This window comes from Erpetoichthys calabaricus, chromosome 14, assembly GCF_900747795.2.
Source record: "Erpetoichthys calabaricus chromosome 14, fErpCal1.3, whole genome shotgun sequence".
Lineage (NCBI taxonomy): Eukaryota > Metazoa > Chordata > Cladistia > Polypteriformes > Polypteridae > Erpetoichthys > Erpetoichthys calabaricus.
This window is the reverse complement of record NC_041407.2, coordinates 24,822,347-24,841,118: the sequence shown is the minus strand read 5'-3', so window position 1 is coordinate 24,841,118 and position 18,772 is coordinate 24,822,347. Positions and strand designations below refer to the sequence as shown.

Below are 18,772 nucleotides of genomic sequence, written 5' to 3'. Positions count from 1 at the left end.
CAGCCTAAAGTACCTTTTTTATTTTTTTAATTATTCATGCCACAAACCTATATCCACACCAACTAATGTTTTCAGTCCTTACCATTTAGTTGTAACATGCATTTTATAGTTAGACTACATTAAAATGTACAGCCTTCCAAAAGGAATGTAGGTCATCAGTACATTAAGATTCTTATACCGTACACAGCCAAAGGAACTGAATAAAAAAAGCTCTTGAATTGAAGTTTGGCAGACTAATGGGTAGACAGAGACTAAGGCTGCTACTGGTAATTTGGGAATGAAAAGCCTTCTTTCATAGTGGTGAACTGACCCTTAAACATGCTGCATATAATGACCCATTGTACAGACTACACAGCAATTTCAAATGTTTAAAACCCTGTAATTAAGCGGTAAGTTAGTGGATACTGCATGTCCGAAGATTACTAACAGTGTCAAATGTTTCAGTAAATAAGACAAAATATGAACAGGATGCTGTTCAGATGCATTAGTATAATAGAATGGAGCTTGCACTGACTAAGACAGCACAGCTCTTACTCTAAGGTCTCATTATTTAACCAAACAACAAATATATTTTCACATGTTTACATGTATAATAGTTTAACATTTTTCAAATTTCAAAAAGAAAACTAAGACACTTAAACAACGGAGAGTAATTTTGGATTTCTATAGTGGTTAAAGGACTTTACTGTTCTCAGTTCAACAACAGTGAAGCACTAAGGTATCATATTTGGAAACAAATTTCCCAATCTCCAACTCACTGTGATGCTCTAGTAATAAAGGCCATCTCTAAAGTAGAGATTAGTATCCTGATCCGGTATACTAAAGAAAGGATGAATAATACAGAAAGTTAAGACACTCTAGAAATGCCACCTTTGACAATAATGTTGGGCTAGTTGAACCTGAGCATTGTACTTCTAAAATTTTTATACTGTATTGAGGATTTGTTCTGTTCTGTGTATTGTATTGACCCCCTTCTTTTGACACTCACTGCATGCCCAACCTACCTAGAAAGAGGTCTCTCTTTGAACTGCCTTTCCCAAGGTTTCTTCCATTTTTCCCTACTAGGTTTTTTTTTGGGAGTTTTTCCTTGTCTTCTTAGAGAGTCAAGGCTGGGGTGCTGTCAAGAGGCAGGGCCTGTTAAAGCCTATTACGGCACTTCTTGTGATTTTGGGCTATACAAAAATAAATTGTATTGTATTGTATTGTATCTGAGCGAGTCACTTAGCATTCCTGTGATTCCATGGTGGGGGGAAAAAAAAAAAAAAAAGAGGCAAACAGTTTTTCTAGGAATTTGTACTTGTAAACTGCCTGGAGATGGAGTTTACTAAAACAAAGCACTATGTAAAATAAAAGCTGTTTAACTATTATCTTTAAAAAAAAAAAAAAACAACTTTTTTTGGGAAGCAATCCATGAATCCTTCATTTCAAATTATTTTAGAGCATGTACATATTCTGTATTAAATTTTCCTCAATAGTGACACTATGAAAGGTGCCATTAACAACTATTCCATGAGAAATCATTAACCTAATTTACACTCACCGTTCTGGTCTGTTTTTCTAAAGACAAAAGATTTTCAATGGCTTCCTGAAGTCTTCCTTCCTATAATAAAAACAGTTTACATTAATAGAATGCCAGGGAAAAAAAATGTCAACAGAATTTTTGCATGCAATCTGATCCTGTGCTGTTTTCCAGATTTTTCATGTAAATAAAGTGAAATATTTATCATTAACTGAAGTATTGGTGGACAGCACACAAAGCCTTTATTTTCATTTTCAGCTTAGTACAAAAAAAAAAATAATAAAAATCCTCCAATTCTCCAAATTTAAACCTGCAACCTTAGCACACCATATTAAAATAGATTAGAGAGAGGTTAGGAGCACACGCTGATACAGCACATTGCCGCACCCACCACATGACAAACCAACTCAGGATCCCAGATTAGATTAGTTAAACACAAAAAAAAAAAAAAATCAATTATAATATGAAGCTTGGCCTGGAAGAGTGTTAAAATGTATGTAACATGCATAAAATAAACTGATATTCCAACAGAGACAGAAATGCAAGTTTACATTTGTTAGACTAAAAAAAGAAAATTTGTTAGTTTGAAATGTAAATGATACTGACCAATGACTGTGTCACAATGTAAAAGAAGAAAAAAATATTATACAGAAAGGATAAAAGTACCCTCCAGACCTGTAAGCACCCATGAACAAAATCTATACATTCTGCAAATGGTAATACTTACATGTAAGAAAATGATGAAAAAGAACAATGTTCAAGTATTGACCATATCTATCAGAAGCCAAAGAAACCTGACCCAGAAAAGTCATATGGGACTTGGGATAACAGCAAATATTGCCCATCCAGGACATATGACTTTGATTTGATTTTTGTGAGGCACTACTTATAAACATAAAGCTTCAAATCGTGTCTCATCAACTATAAGAACAACATTGGGAAAACTGACAGCTATCAGTATAAGCTGTAAAAGCTGACAATATATACCATGCATACACAAACAATTGTTGGACAGCAGGCAGTATGGATAAAGAACAGAAGTCTAAACTATAAAGTAGCTAGTTCAATTCATGCTTCCTAACTCACTGTATAACAATAAGGTAACTGTTAGGTTAAAAAAAAAGGAGATCAGCTGTACCACAAACCAATAGTGCATTGAAATTTTACTTCTAGAAAAGTACCATACAAAGCAAAGGTTGTTTATGTGACATGGCTCTGGAAAACTCAATTATATTGAGGTCAAAATAAGTATATCCAGTAGTATTAGGCAATGTAAGAAGTAACACTTCACTCGAAACCCCCCACCCCGACACAATGAACCACTAGGTATTAAAGGTCTACAATGGAATCCCAGTAAAAAAACTGATCCTATTAAGTCTGCTTATTACCATATAGATCCTACAGTCTACAGGGATCAGTAAAAGGTGACTGCAGTTAATTCCTCCTCCTGCAATCAGTACAGTGAAGAGAGCTGAACTACTTGAGTTCACCTGAACCAGGCAGTAGTGATGCTCTGATCGATCAAACGTTGATCTGTTGGTGAATCGTCATTACAAAACAAAAAAAAAAAAAACTTGATCAGTGAATCAGAATTTGTTTTACAGTAATTTAGTTGTGGTGTTCCTTTGGGCAAGGTATTGAGGTAATGCATGTTATTTTTTGCTGTGAACTTTCTGTACACAGAGAGCAGCAAGGTAGTCTTTATCAGAGAGAGACAAGTTTGGAATATGAGCCTTTAATGAATGAAAATGGAGTAATAAACTGAGAAAATGGAATCTGAGTAGTTCAATTAGACATTAAAGAAGCTACTTAAATGAAATCTGAACTTTTTATTTTGTCCCTTAATTAAAAACAAACACAACTTGTCCGAGTTTGGAAGGTGAGCGACCATGTATTAAGTACAGCAGCTCACATTTTCAATTGCAAAATGAAGACATATTGAACAATTTGAAATTGCTGGTTAGTAAACAATAGGCTTGTTAGCTTAACACTAAAAAATTCAAACATGAGCGTCAGTAGGCTTTGCACCCTAGGAACCAAGTTACCTGAACTAATAAGACATATATAAACGAAAGACCTGTGTGTGTGTGTTTGTGTGTATATGGAGTATGGAGCAGTCCGTTTTGCTCACACTTAATCACAGCCACAAGAAGGCTCATGCATGTACTTCTACATTTTTTCACTGCTTGCACACACCCACCCATCCTTCCTCTTCCGCTTATCCGAGATCAGGTCGCCGGGGCAGCAGCTTGCGCAGAGATGCCCAGACGTCCCTCTCCTTGGCCACTTCTACTAGCTCTTCCAGGGGAATCCTGAGGTGTTCCCAGGCCAGCCAAGAGACATAGTCCCTTCAGCATGTCCTTGGTCTTCCCTGGGGCCTCCTCCCGGTTAGACGTCCCCGGAACACCTTACCAGGGAGGCGTCCAGGAGGCATCCTGATCAGATGCCCGAGCCACCTCATCTGAATAATGTTGATGTGGAGGAGCAGTGGCTCTACTCTGAGTTCCTCCCGGATGACTGAGCTTCTCACCCTATCTTTAAGAGAAAGCCCAGACACCCTGCAGAGGAAACTCATTTCAGCTGCTTGTATTTGTGATCTTGTTCTTTCGGTCACTACCCATAGCTCATGACCATAGGTGAGGGTAGGAACGTAGATCGACTGGTAATTGAGAGCTTTGCCTTACAGATTGCACACACCTCGCTATGAAAGACCTTGTGTGCAGCAAACACCTATGCGCAACAACATCATCATTCTAATGACACAGATGAAGAGACATAACGTTGAAATGAAGTAAACACCGCAGCTTAACAACATGCAAGTGAAACACCTGAGGGCAAGGCTTGAAGTTTTCACTAAAAACATTGTCTACCAGGAGGAATTTTCTCGAGAAAAAGATTAATAAGACTCATATGCCAGCGATACACATAAGATATGGTATTGCCAGTGTCTTCTTACAAAAGCCAGTGGAACAACAAGCACAGGTGGGTGTACAGTTGTGCTTGAAAGTTTGTGAACCCTTTAGAATTTTCTATATTTCTGCATAAATATGACCTAAAACATCATCAGATTTTCACTCAAGTCCTAAAAGTAGATAAAGAGAAACCAGTTAAACAAATGAGACAAAAATATTATACTTGGTCATTTATTTATTGAGGAAAATGATCAAATATTACATATTTCTGAGTGGCAAAAGTATGTGAATCTATAGAATTAGCAGTTAGTTTGAAGGTGAAATTAGAGTCAGGCGTTTTCAATCACTGGGATGACAATCAGGTGTGAGTGGACACCCTGTGTTATTTAAAGAACAGGGATCTATCAAAGTCTGCTCTTCACAACACATGTTTGTTGAAGTGTATCATGGCACGAACAAAGGAGATTTCTGAGGACCTCAGAAAAAGAGTTGTTGATGCTCATCAGACTGGAAAAGGTTACAAAACCATCTCTAAAGAGTTTGGACTCCACCAATCCACAGTCAGACAGATTGTGGACAAATGGAGGAAATTCAAGACCATTATTACCCTCCCCAGGAGTGGTCGACCAACAAAGATCACTCCAAGAGCAAGGCGTGTAATAGTTGGCAAGGTCACAAAGGACCCCAGGGTAACTTCTAAGCAACTGAAGGCCTCTCTCACATTGGCTAATGTTCATGTTCATGGGCTTTGTGCGGCGCTTGCGCACTATGTCGTCTGCGTCCACGGGCAGGTCCCTGCGTCCATATCCGGTTTACCATTCTCGTTTAGTAATATGGATATGGTGGTGGTAGTATTATGGTTTGGGCCTGTTTTGCTGCATCTGGGCCAGGACGGCTTGCCTTCATTGATGGAACAATGAATTCTGAATTATATCAGAGAATTGTAAAGGAAAATGTCAGGACATCTGTCCATGAACTGAATCTGAAGGTGGGTCATGCAGCAAGGCAAGGACCCTAAGCACACAAGTCGTTCTACCAAAGAATGGTTAAAGAAGAATAAAGTTAATGTTTTGGAATGGCCAAGTCAAAGTCCTGACCTTAATCCAATCGAAATGTTGTGGAAGGACCTGAAGCGAGCAGTTAATGAGAGGAAACCCACCAACATCCCAGAGTTGAAGCTGTTCTGTACGAAGGAATAGGCTAAAATTCCTCCAAGCCGGTGTGCAGGACTGATCAACAGTTACCGGAAACGTTTAGTTGCAGTTATTGCTGCAAAGGGGGATCACACCAGATACTGAAAGCAAATGTTCACATACTTTTGCCACTCACAAATATGTAGGCTAATATTCAATCATTTTCCTTAATAAATAAATGACTAAGTGTAATGTTTTTGTCTCATTTGTTTAACTGGTTTCTCTTTATCTACTTTTAGGACTTGAGTGAAAATGTGATGATGTCTTAGGTCATATTTATGCAGAAATATAGAAAATTCTAAAGGGTTCACAAACTTTGAAGCACAACTATATGTCCTCTGCACTGGGTAATTCTTAAAGGTTAGCCGATGCCTCTCCAAGGGAAATTTGTTTATTTTAGTATTTTTATGGTCACCGAACAATAAGCCTACTGAATTTAACTTTTTAGATAAAAAAAATGAACAGGCAACACCAGTGGTCTATATTTTAATTATAAAAACACCAAAGTTATCAGTTTAATATAAAATAAGACTTCTCCACATCTGTTTTGCAGGAGCTTAGTTTTTTTTTAAAAAAAGAGAGAATAGAAAAATAAAACTGGAACCAGCTGATCCTGTATCATGAAATCAGTGATCAGTATAGGCCCTAAGACACCTGATCAAAGCATCCCTACCAGACAGAGGGCAAGGTCTTTTATTATAAAAACTTACACTCCAGACACTATCTCAACAGAAGCTAGTTCTAAACAAGCTGACCTTATTTAGCTGAAGCAGTTCAGAATAGAAGAGCTTAAAAATTACCATTAAAAATGCCAGTTGAAAAACAGAAAAGAAAATAAATTCAATCAATGTAGACACTACAAAAACTAGGAGTAGATCACTGAAATATTAGTCAGTCATTGGCCAACCCGCTATATCCTAACACAGGGTCATGGGGGTCTGCTGGAGTCAATCCCATCCAGCACAGGGCGCAAGGCAGGAACAAATCTTGGGCAGGGCGCCATCCCACCGCAAGGCGCACACACACACCAAGCACACACTAGGGACAATTTAGGATATGGACTGGGTAATGTGTTGAAAGGATGCCACATCGTTTGGTGGAAATTAAAATTATCAACCTACAGAGGGCTGAATTCAAAGACACCCTGAAAATCAAAGGGAAAAAATGATGCAGTGATTATTTTTACATTTTCTTCTGCTCAGTAAATGCCTTTAAAGGCAAGTTGTGCTTGCATCTTTTACATCAATTCTTAAAACGTGCATTTGAAAACCAGTTTTGGGATGAATATGAAATTGACCACCTGAAATCACTACTCTTCACAAAGGTGCATCTGTTTGTCTGTGTGCACAAAGTGATCAAATCAAAACAGTAGACTTTCTACCTTTTACCTGTAATGCACAAAAGAAAATTTTGCACAAGATTGTTTAAACATATAAAATGCAGCTGTACATGTTCTTGCTCCACCTATATAATCTACAAGGATCTAGAAGAATGATGTCACTGAAAGCATCTTATACACATGTTTCACAAGTACAATGTGTGAAATGTATTGTAATGATCATTATTCCTTTACTTGAGACCTTTACGCAAAGAAATGTACTAAAAAGTGAGCTCCACGCATATAAAGGCTTTTAATATCTTTGCATTCTTCCCTACAATAATTGAAAATTTTGAAGAGCACAAAAAGTTTAATACCAGTTACTTAGATGGCGAGACAAAATCTACCAGTGAAACACACAGCGGTTGAACTGTTTTTAGAAGCAGCAGGACCTGACTTAATACTCTGCAAAACAAGACAAAGGAACAGGCAGTCAAGGAAAAACACATGGGACTAAACTAAACTGACCCTTTAGAATTTCCCTCCTCAGGCCTCTGTCAGTGGAAAATTAAGCAGCTTACAAGGTGATATTACCCTTACTTATTCACATAAAATCAGACTTGCAGAGGTTTTCTTAATAGCAAAATATAAACAAAGATCAGCACTCCCTGCACTGGGAAAATATAATCAAACTATAATTAAAATGTTAATTTCAATAACAAGCAAGGGTGTTTAAAAATAAATAAATAAACACCCACACATAAAGAACACTACAACACTAAACAACCTGCCAACAACCCAACAACAACCCAACACTTGGAGGACAAAGCAATCAGAAACAAAGAAATTGTGCACAGACTATTCGCATTTAAAGTTCCAAAACCTACTTCCTTGGATATGAGATGATTGCACTGTTTCTGCCCATAGTTTCAGTGTTTTTGAAATAATAACCTTGTGAAATAGAGAAAATTGGAAAAAGCAAAAAAAAAAAAAAAAAAGATAGCTTGAAGACTTCCTTTTCTCAAAGTAAGACCCTATCGACCTCGATGATTTTGGTTATTGTTTGTCCTGTTTGGTGCCAACTTCAGATAGAGCCCCTTTGATCTCTCTAAGATCATGACATGATCCAGAATATAGAGATGAGTAGCTCTAATAAACGCAACATAAGAGAGAAAAACAGAGAAACAGAACTTGAGAGACCAAAGGAGAAAAATATACAGCCTAAAGTGACGGCAATTCACGATAACTGTAAGAGTTTAATGGAAACTGTAAAACGCCCAATTTTATCGTGTTACTTTCAAATGTTTTGAAACCATCTTAATACAAACGAGCTGTCACCATAACCACGTGTGCTTTTGTGCAATTTTATTTCTTTATTTAAGTGAAAACTCCATCCATGATGGTCATAGGACAAGTGAACTTAAATGTTTCCTGAGGTGCCAGGAATCTGCAATAAAATGTATTATGTGTCCCCCATATTACAAACACTGGCTTTATAAAAACTTGCACAATAGCAGAAAGTTATTTAATACTTTTTATATTATATATATACACATGAAGCACAATGAAATTGAATTTTTACAGATGAAATGACCAAGTCTGGGGCAACAGTCAAATACACACTGCTACCACTAACACTGGATCATCGTTACAGTAATTCCAACAACATCTCACTGCAGCACAGAATGAGGCTAAATCCTGGTGGCATGCAGCCACAGTCAAGGTTAACTTAGTCATTCAAAACCATAAACAGCAATGCATAGCAGAATGAAATTGCATCACCCAATTAAATGCAAGAATAACCAACAAAAAAACTGAGTAACAATGAGAACAGACAAGCATAAACATCACATATTCATCAACATAAATACACATACTACCTAAATTTATCTTAATACAATAACAGGTTAATATTGCACGGATATATTGCATATTAGACTGTATTAACATACGAGCCCTATTTTCATTGACTGATCACTATTTAACAGTCTGATTGCTTGTGGGATAAAACTGTTATGAAATCTAGCAGTTCTGCACAGTGTACTTCAGTACGGCATGTAAGCAAGCTGAAGGGCAAACAGTCCATTGCAAGGTTGAGTGTGGTCCCTGATAATGTTGGTGGCTCTGTTTTGGCAGTGTTTTGCTGTATAGTTTCTGTAAGGGCTGGACAGATGTAACAATAATTTCTCAGCCACTCTTACCACCCTTTGCAGGGAAATCTGGTCTGAAGCATTACAGTCCCGATATCGGACAGAGATGCAAGTGGTCAATATGCACCAATCAGCAGCAACAACATTAAAAGCACAGGACTAATTTTATGAAGGTGCCTCTCTTGCAGTCCAGCCAGATTGCACGTGTCAAGGCACAGACCCTATAACACCTCTGAACATGTCCTGCGGTATTTGGCACCTGGACATTAGGAACATCCTGCTGCCATGTTTTCCCCAGATAAACGACACACACGCATCCCGACATCCACATGACCTAAAAGTAAATGTGATTCAATAGACCATGGATACCTAGCACCACTGCTCCATGGTCCAGTTATGGTGCTCATATACCCAATGTAAGTGCTTTTGGAGGTGGATGGGCAATCTGATCAATCTGTGCCTAAACAGCAAGCTGTGATGCACTGTGTTTTGACACCTTCCTCTCATGTACAGTATTAAGTTTTTCAGCAATTTGCCCAACACTAGCTAAACACAAGACCAAATATGCTATCTGGCCCTGGAGCCTTTCATGGGTGGATTCTCATTCCGGCCTGTTGCTCTGACATCACATGTGATGAAGACCATGGAGAGGCTGCTGCTTCACCACCCGAGGCCACAGGTTCAACACGCCCTCGACCCTCTGCAGTTTGCATATCAGGAGAAGGTGGGAGCAGAGGATGCCATCATCTATATGCTACACCGATCACTCTCCCACTTGGACAGAGGCAGTGGTGCTGTAAGAATTATGTTTCTAGACTTCTCTAGCGCCTTCAACACAATCCAACCTCTGCTCCTTAGGGACAAGCTGACAGAGATGGGAGTTGATTCATACCTGGTGGCATGGATCGTGGACTATCTTAAAGACAGACCTCAGTATGTGCGTCTTGGGAACTGCAGGTCTGACATTGTGGTCAGCAACACAGGAGCGCCACAGGGGACTGTACTTTCTCCGGCCCTGTTCAGCCTATATACATCGGACTTCCAATACAACTCGGAGTCCTGCCATGTGCAAAAGTTCGCTGATGACACTGCTATCGTGGGCTGCATCAGGAGTGGGCATGAGGAGGAGTATAGGGACCTAATCAATGACTTTGTTAAATGGTGCGACTCAAACCACCTACAACTGAACACCAGCAAAACCAAGGAGCTGGTGGTGGATTTCAGGAGGCCCAGACCCCTCATGGACCCCGTGAGCATCAGAGGAGACTGTGTGCAGATGGTGCAGAACTATAAATATCTGGGAGTGCAGCTGGATGATAAATTAGACTGGACTGCCAATACTGATGGTCTGTGCAAGAAAGGACAGAGCCGGTTATACTTCCTTAGAAGGCTGGCGTCCTTCAACATCTGCAATAAGATGATGCAGATGTTCTATCAGACGGTTGTGGCGAGCACCCTCTTCTACGCGGTAGTGTGCTGGGGAGGCAGCATTAAGAAGAAAGACGCCTCACGCCTGGACAAACTGGTGAGGAAGGCAGGCTCTATTGTTGGCATGGAGCTGGACAGTTTAACATCTGTGGCAGAACGACGTTCGCTCAGCAGGCTCCTATCAATTATGGAGAATCCAATGCATCCACTAAATAGCATCATCTCAAGACAGAGGAGCAGCTTCAGTGACAGACTGCTGTCACTGTCCTGCTCCACTGACCGATTGAGGAGATCGTTCCTCCCCCAAAGTATGCGACTTTTCAATTCCACCCGGGGGGGTAAACGTTAACATTTAACATTATACAAAGTTATTGTCGGTTTTTTACCTGCATTATTATCAATCTTTAATAATGTTATTGTATCAGTATGCTGTTGCTGGAGAATGTGAATTTCCCCTTGGGATTAAAAAAGTATCTATCTATCTATGCAGTCTCCTCTAAAACATCACCTGGATTGAGACGTAGTACTTGGTCATCATAATGAAGGGTGAATTTCCTTGCAGAGCTACAGCTCTTGAAATTGAGAAGATTCAGATTATCAAAAATTTTACCAATTTCTGAAATACTGAGGCAAATTATTTTAGAAGGAATAATGCGATCACCCTATCATTTGCCTCTGGAAGTTTATTTTGTGGGCGCTTCTACCCATGGCTACCGAAAGTGTGTGTGAAGCAACAAACACACTAAAACTACAAAATCCTTTAACTGTAACCTGGTTAAAGGTTTACATGGTCACATTATCTGGTTATTTGCGGAGAACCTACTTCTGCTAATCGAGTTTCTCAGGGGTCAATGACTGGTTTCTCTAACCAGAATAAGGCTTTAAATCGCATTTTAGAAACCAGGTTTCTGAGTAACCAGATTTCTAAGGCTCATGTAAACCCACCTAGTGTTGTTTGAAAGGCACTGGCTATATGCTCAATGCCTACTGCACCCTTTTTCACCAAAAATGTTAAAGACCTGGCTTCCACCTCAATTCCCTGTCACCTCCCATGTCGATTCATTTACACAAATGTTGGCTGCATGTTGTGCCCCTCTGGAAGACATTGCCTTTCCAGTAAACACTTAACAGTTTTGATATGTACTAACTATGTGAATGCAATCCAACACCCCGTACTGCCACAAAATGTTGACTGGTAACCCCAAATCTATAGAATGCAATGACTTTAGATGTATGGCCTATAGGCATTGTCAACATTTAAATTAATGAAACCTAGTGATGAATTCTTTCCCACAATATAACCCCAACACAATTGTATATTTAAGAGTATCTGAAGACCACTTCATTTACATCTTTTACTGCAACCCAACAATAACAGTTGAACTCTATAAGCTGCTCTTTACTGGAGGAATTTCTGCCTCATTCCTAGTGCACTCAGTCATTGTCCAACCCACTATATCCTAACACAGGGTCACAGGGGTCTGCTGGAGTCAATGCCAGCCAACACAGGGCGCAAGGCAGGAACAAATCCCAGGCAGGGCGCCAGCCCACTGCAGGTCAATCACACACACCAAGCAGACACACTAGGGACAATTTTGGATCACCAATGCACCTAACCTGCATGTCTTTGGACTGTGGGAGGAAACCCATGCAGGCACGGAGAGAACATGCAAACTTCACGCAGGGAGGACCCGGGAAGCGAACCCAGGTCTCCTTAATGCAAGGCTGTGGCGCTACCACTGCGCTACTGTGCCACCCCCCTTCCTAGTGCACTTCTGATGAAAATAAAAAAATATTTTTTATTATAAAATAAAAAAAAATAAAAAAGACGACCTTAGGGGGGAAAAAGGCTTGAAGCTCTATTACCTTGCTTTGTTCAAGGTACAAGAAATCCACTGGTTCAAAAGAAGGCATTTAAATGTAATTACATTAGTGAAGATGGTACAATTTGGGGAGGGGGGAGTGGGAAAAAGAGTCGACAAACTAAAGCATGTGGGCATTTTTCATTCTAAGAGTGGGTCAAGTAACATCAAGAATAATGCTGACACCACCAGTCCCATAACAATGGAAATACTAAAGGTGGAAGATATGGGCAATGAGAAATGTAATGCACTTTTATTTACTCACATCATTTATGTGTTTTCTAAAATAATCAGATGTGGTGAGACTTCTTTAAAAGGTCAGCAGTTGCTAGATATTAAGCAGACACTTATTAGTCACTTAACACAAACTGATGGTACCTTATATAAAAGTAACATGCATAAAAAAGGCTTGAAAAAACAAACACTATTAATTTTATCACTCTGATTCTGTACACTTCGCTTCATACCTGACTGCCAACCAAAACTCATGCATTCGTCATTTAAACAATCTGCAAACGCTATTAAAAAGGCAAAAAAAATGATAGGTTATATCATAAAAAACGCTGAATATAAATTGAGGGACATTACTCTTGGACTAGATAGATACTTCCCAAGTGGAAATTCACATACTCCAGCAGCAGACTATATAATGTAACACTAAGATTGCATCTGTAAGACTGTGTGCAATTCAGATCACCATTACAAGAAAGACATAGCAGCACTTAAAGCTGTGTAGAGGAGAGCGACCAGGTGCATCACAGGACGTAAGGAGATATCCTACTCTGACAGACTCAGAAAGCGAAACCTGGGCAGAGGAGACTGCATGGGGACCTAATCCAGATCTTCAAAATCCTCAAAACTACCAATAAAGAAGATCCAGAAGAACTCTTTCAACTAAACAGCAAATCACATGCTTGAGGAAATTAAAGGGAAGTGCATTTAGAACTAAGGCCAGGAAGCATCTAGTTACAGAGTTCTTTCAAAATTATGATCTGCTGGTGAACAAAACACCAAGCATGCTCATTCAAACTTTGCATTTAAAACAAACTAAAGAATCATTTAGACACATACTGCCTTTGTTAGAACTGGAAGTACACTAAAGCATGGTTTTCCTGTTTATGAATTTGAATACAGTGATCCCTCGCTATATTGCGCTTCTTCTTTCGCGGCTTCACTCTATCGCGGATTTTATATGTAAGCATATTTAAATATATATCGCGGATTTTTTGCTGGTTCGCGGATTTCTGAGGACAATGGGTCTTTTAATTTGTGGTACATGCTTCCTCAGTTGGTTTGCCCAGTTGATTTCATACAAGGGACGCTATTGGCAGATGGCTGAGAAGCTACCCAACTTACTTTTCTCTGTCTCTCTTGCGCTGACTTTCTCTGATCCTGACGTAGGGGGTGTGAGCAGGGGGGCTTGTTCGCACACCTAGACGATACGGATGCTCGTCTAAAAATGCTGAAAGATTATCTTCACGTTGCTACCTTCTGTGTGCAGCTGCTTCCTGAAGCGACATGCTGCACGGTGCTTCACATACTTAAAAGCTCAAAGGGCACGTATTGATTTTTGACTTTGTTTTTCTCTCTCTCTCTCTCTCTCTCCCTGCTCCTGACGGAGGGGGTGTGAGCTGCCGCCTTCAACAGCTTTGTGCCGCGGCGCTTCGCATACTTAAAAGCCAAGCAGCCCTATTGATTTGTTTGCTTTCCTATCTCTTTCTGACAGACTCGGCTCCTGACGAGCACTCCTTTGAAGAGGAAGATATGTTTGCATTCTTTTAATTGTGAGACAGAACTGTCATCTCTGTCTTGTCATGGAGCACAGTTTAAACTTTTGAAAAAGAGACAAATGTTTGTTTGCAGTGTTTGAATAACGTTCCTGTCTCTCTACAACCTCCTGTGTTTATGTGCAAATCTGTGACCCAAGCATGACAATATAAAAATAACCATATAAACATTTGGTTTCTACTTCGCGGATTTTCTTATTTCACGGGGGGCTCTGGAACGCAACCCCCGCGATGGAGGAGGGATTACTGTATACTTAATAAATGGCCAGCAAACTGTCTTACAGTTCAGTGCTGTTGCTTCATAGCTCTAGGACAGGGGTAGGGAATATCGGTCCTGGTGAGCCGCAGTGGCTACAGGTTTTTATTCCAACCCAATTGCTTAATTAGAAACCAATCATTCCCAATCTCAGACCTTATTTAATTTTATGGCTTGTTAGTCTGTGCAATGTAAGGCTCTTATATCGTAGATTTTGTTCCTTTCCAAGGATATCATCCAAATGATTTGAAGCCTAAAACAGATCATTTTTCTATTAAGTGTTTTATTAAATCAAACAGTGCATGATGAACACACATAGATGTAATTGGAAAAAAGCTAGCTGGAGAACTGCTGGCTGCTTTGTCTTTTACATCTTATTGCTAATAAGGAGCAATTAAAACACTGAATGCAGCAGTTTAAGATTGAAATAAGCAATTAAGGTTGGAGAACCTTAACAAGTGAGACGACTAAAATGAAGCATCAAAATGTCACTTAAGCAATATGTGCTTCATCAGCAATAATTGAGTTCTCGTTAAGGAACTGGGTTGGAACAAAAACCTGCACATACTGCAGCTCTCTAGGACCGACATTGCCCACCCCTGCTCTAAGATCATGGTTTAAATTCCTATCAGATGGTGTTTTGTGTGTAGAGTATACCAGCAGGTGTTTCTAAGATAGTCTACTTTTTTTTTGTTTTTGCTTTGTTAATGTGTATTCAGGTATAATGTGAGAAGCACCTACTGCAATAGCCATGTGTTTCTGCCTGTCTGTGTGTCTGAAACAACTCAGGCCCCCACTGGACCAATTTTGTTAAAATGTGGCACACTTGTCAAGGAAATTTGTTGAGACAGTTTAATTTACACTGAGATATCTCAAGAAGGTCATTCCACAAAATTTTGAAATTTTAAAATGTTCCCCTGAAAAGCATTTGCCGATTAGTTTATGGTTTCAGTTTTACCTACAGAGTGGTTACATCAACTTGTATATTTTTACTCTTTTGGTGTCTTTTACTTGTCTGACAGCCACGGGGATCCCCGGGACAAATAAGTTGAAACTCTGGAGGAGGCATGTGCAGGCCACTGGTACTGAAACACACATGCATAAAAAGTCACCTATCTAGAAATGAATGGAAGAGAAAAGAAATTATGTCTCAGTCCCCAAGTACTGACTGAATTAACATTATTTATGTGACAGTATAAATTAACTCACAACTGTATTATCTGCCTATTATTACTTACTTTATTACCATAAGTGATATAAAGACATTATGGAGAGAGAAAGGGCAGTGCCCAGGGCCGTGGTGTGGTATTCTTATTGTTCGGTGTACAAAGGGGCTGACTGCATCGCAAATACCAGAAAACAACAGAACTACACCTTGTGTCATGCTAAAACAGTTGCTTAGCACTGTAACATTTAACAGAAAGTTGGGATTATGGCCTAAGACCTGCATTTCTGTCTCTATATTTTAATATTGAAACTAAAATCTTTTAAGACTATTGTCACCTTTTTCAATTCCAGCAACAAAGCAGTTCCTTTCCAAGTTCTTAGTTTTAATAAATTGCTGTTTTAACAAATTGTAGTAAGGTGATGTACCGTGTTAGCCATTATGGACAGAATGAGAAGTCAAGCAAAAATCACACCTTTTACTGGCTAACTAAAAAGATTACAATATCCAAGCTTTCAAGGCAGCTCAGGCCTTCTTCAGGTATGATGTAATCACAAGTAATAATAATAATTCATTACATTTATATAGCGCTTTTCTCAGTACTCAAAGCACTATCCACACAGGGAGGAACCGGGAGGCGAACCCACAATCTTCCACAGTCTCCTTACTGCAAAGCAGCAGCACTACCACTGCGCCACCTGTGATAATTACAAGTACAACAAGTAATTACAGAAGGGGCCTGAGCTGCCTTGAAAGCTTGGATATTGTAATCTTTTTAGTTAGCCAATAAAAGATGTAATTTTGCTTGGCTTTTCAACTTTACTAAAATAAATAGCTAAATGAAGGACTTATTTCAGGTGTGTTTCGTGGAGTAATATTGTGATTTTATGCTAGTATTGTTCCATTTTCTTTTTATAGTCATATTTATTTTGGAAATTTCACATTATTACACATACAGTACGAGCTGGACTTTGTTTAAATGAATGATGTGGTATTATTCCTAAGGTTGAGAAAGGAGATTATATTTACTGCAATAAATACCTATTGGATGGTTATTGGTGTTATTACAGGGAGAAAAAAACACCTTCAATTAGTCACAGACCTTCCACGGCTATTAACAATACACCAACATACCATTTTCACATCACTTGAATTGACATCTTCAGTGTATGAGAATTATTCTGCCGCCATAGGCCTATTTGTGGTTCATTTTTAACTATATAACAATGTCAGGTGCTGTTAAAAAAAGCACATATTTAGTGCAATCTACTATCACTGTTATTTTTCAATAAGACTTATTGTTACAAAAATATTCAATTATGATTACATCTTGCCTGAAGAAGGGGCCTGAGTTGCCTCGAAAGCTTGCATATTGTAATCTTTCTAGTTAGCCAATAAAAGGTGTCATTTTGCTTGGCTTTTCTCTAAAAATATTCAATAAACAAAAGCGTGACAACTGGCTCTTTGACTAAGTAGCTAAATAATGTTAAATGCATCAATTTTCAAATAAGTTGACTAAGTCCCAAATGTACCTGAATGATATGCCATGATTACATTTCTAACTTATTTATTTTTGCACTTATTCTACAATATTTTGGAATGATTTATTTTTATTACTTTCTAGAGTTACCAAAAAAAATCTATCCCCATCCGCGTAAAGGCAACTCTTTATTCTGCTTATACAGTAAATCTGAAGAGGATAGAAAGTGATACAAAATATAGTGTTATGCTTTTGTTACTTAGTAAATATCATTTACACAAATCAAAGTTTAAGAATGTTGGACCACTTGTTGCACTTTTCTCAATTTACACTGAAACGTTACCTAATGGTATTACAAAAAATAGTATATACACGAAGGCAACAAAAATGAGACATTCTCAGCTCTTCTCCTGACAGTAACGCTTAACTTCCGATTCCTCATTTACTTAATGGTTTATCTGCTGTGACGCTTGTAAGTAAATTATCGTTTATTTTTAATGTTTGTAAGCTGTTTTAATTGATAATGTATCATTAATATATTTTAATATTGACACTGAAATATCACTTTTATCATTGTGTCATACATTTTTTTAATATTTTTGTTATTCATGTTATCATGCACGGTTTTCTATTGGACCCTTGTATACTTTCATGGTGATCAATGTGAAGGCGCTATATAAAAATAAACAGAAATGCAAATCTCTAATAGCCGAACATAAAATGTAACTAGATTTTCTTTAGGAACATACTTTCAAAATATTTGTTCTTGTGCGTGCATGTGTGTGAATGAATATGAAACACGGGCGAACAATGAAGACACTCAAAGACAACCAGGCTGACAGCTTCATTATGACAATCTAGTGCTGCCTGTGTTCTACTAAGGTGTGGTTCTCAACCTCCCAAAAGCATGGACGAGTTAAACGTCGAGGCTCTAAACTTAACAATCTGCAAGCATCATAACGTGGCTCCGAAGAATAACAAGTTTTAGCTAGGTCTACGAAAATCATCTTGGGGTTTTAAGGCCAACATTATAACAAGTCGGGCCTGCATGACTCAGCCGCCCCCTCAGCCTCACTTGCTGGAACTTACTCGTGCCATTTTCTCATATTCCGGCAACCGCTGATCCACAGTAGCGCTATAATCCACCTCCATTTTAACGATCCTGCCATCCGCTCTCTCCGAACCTTCCGCCATTGTAACGCGTCTTCAGGTATCCTTTCCAACAGCAGCAAAAAGCAAACAGGCTGGCAGCTTCACCTCAATGAAGCTACCTCGTCGTCTTCCGCCTGGCGCCGGAAATTACTGACAAGCATTCATTCAGGCGGTAGAGAGGGCGGCTGCATAGGACCCCGCACTTCTAGACAGGCGTTTCAAAAGACAGCCCGAGCAGCATTATCTAACAAATTCAGGACCGTTTTTAAATTAATCTAAAATATTCATTGTATGCAACGTATTAGACGTGAATTTGCCTGTCTGTTAGGAACGTACTAAGAAACCAATTAATCCATTCAGAACAACGGAACCTTTGAATATTATACGTTGCATTCAAAATAATTCAGGCGCTACAAGGGACATCTAAAGAACATCAAAGAAGGCCCGGGGGAGGCGCGAAGTCAGAGACTTTAGTTCACAAAGTTTAAAACAAGTACTGGTGGTGTCGCCTCTTCTCGAGAAGTTAGTGAGTGCATGTCACTTCAGTTGA

At 39.0% G+C, this 18,772-nt stretch overlaps 1 protein-coding gene across 1 annotated transcript in view; it reads right to left on the bottom strand.

Moving 5' to 3' along the window:
- psmd12 (proteasome 26S subunit, non-ATPase 12) overlaps positions 1–18,387 on the bottom strand; it is a 37,003-nt gene extending 18,616 nt beyond the window's left edge. Inside the window, exons 1-2 of the mRNA XM_028818902.2 lie at positions 18,160–18,387; positions 1,541–1,600 (exon numbers count right to left, since the gene is read on the bottom strand). Of these exons, the coding sequence (XP_028674735.1) occupies positions 1,541–1,600; positions 18,160–18,264 (165 nt within the window). The 5' untranslated portion in view covers positions 18,265–18,387. The remainder of the gene's footprint in view (positions 1–1,540; positions 1,601–18,159) is intronic.
- Between the last annotated feature and the right edge of the window lie 385 nt (positions 18,388–18,772).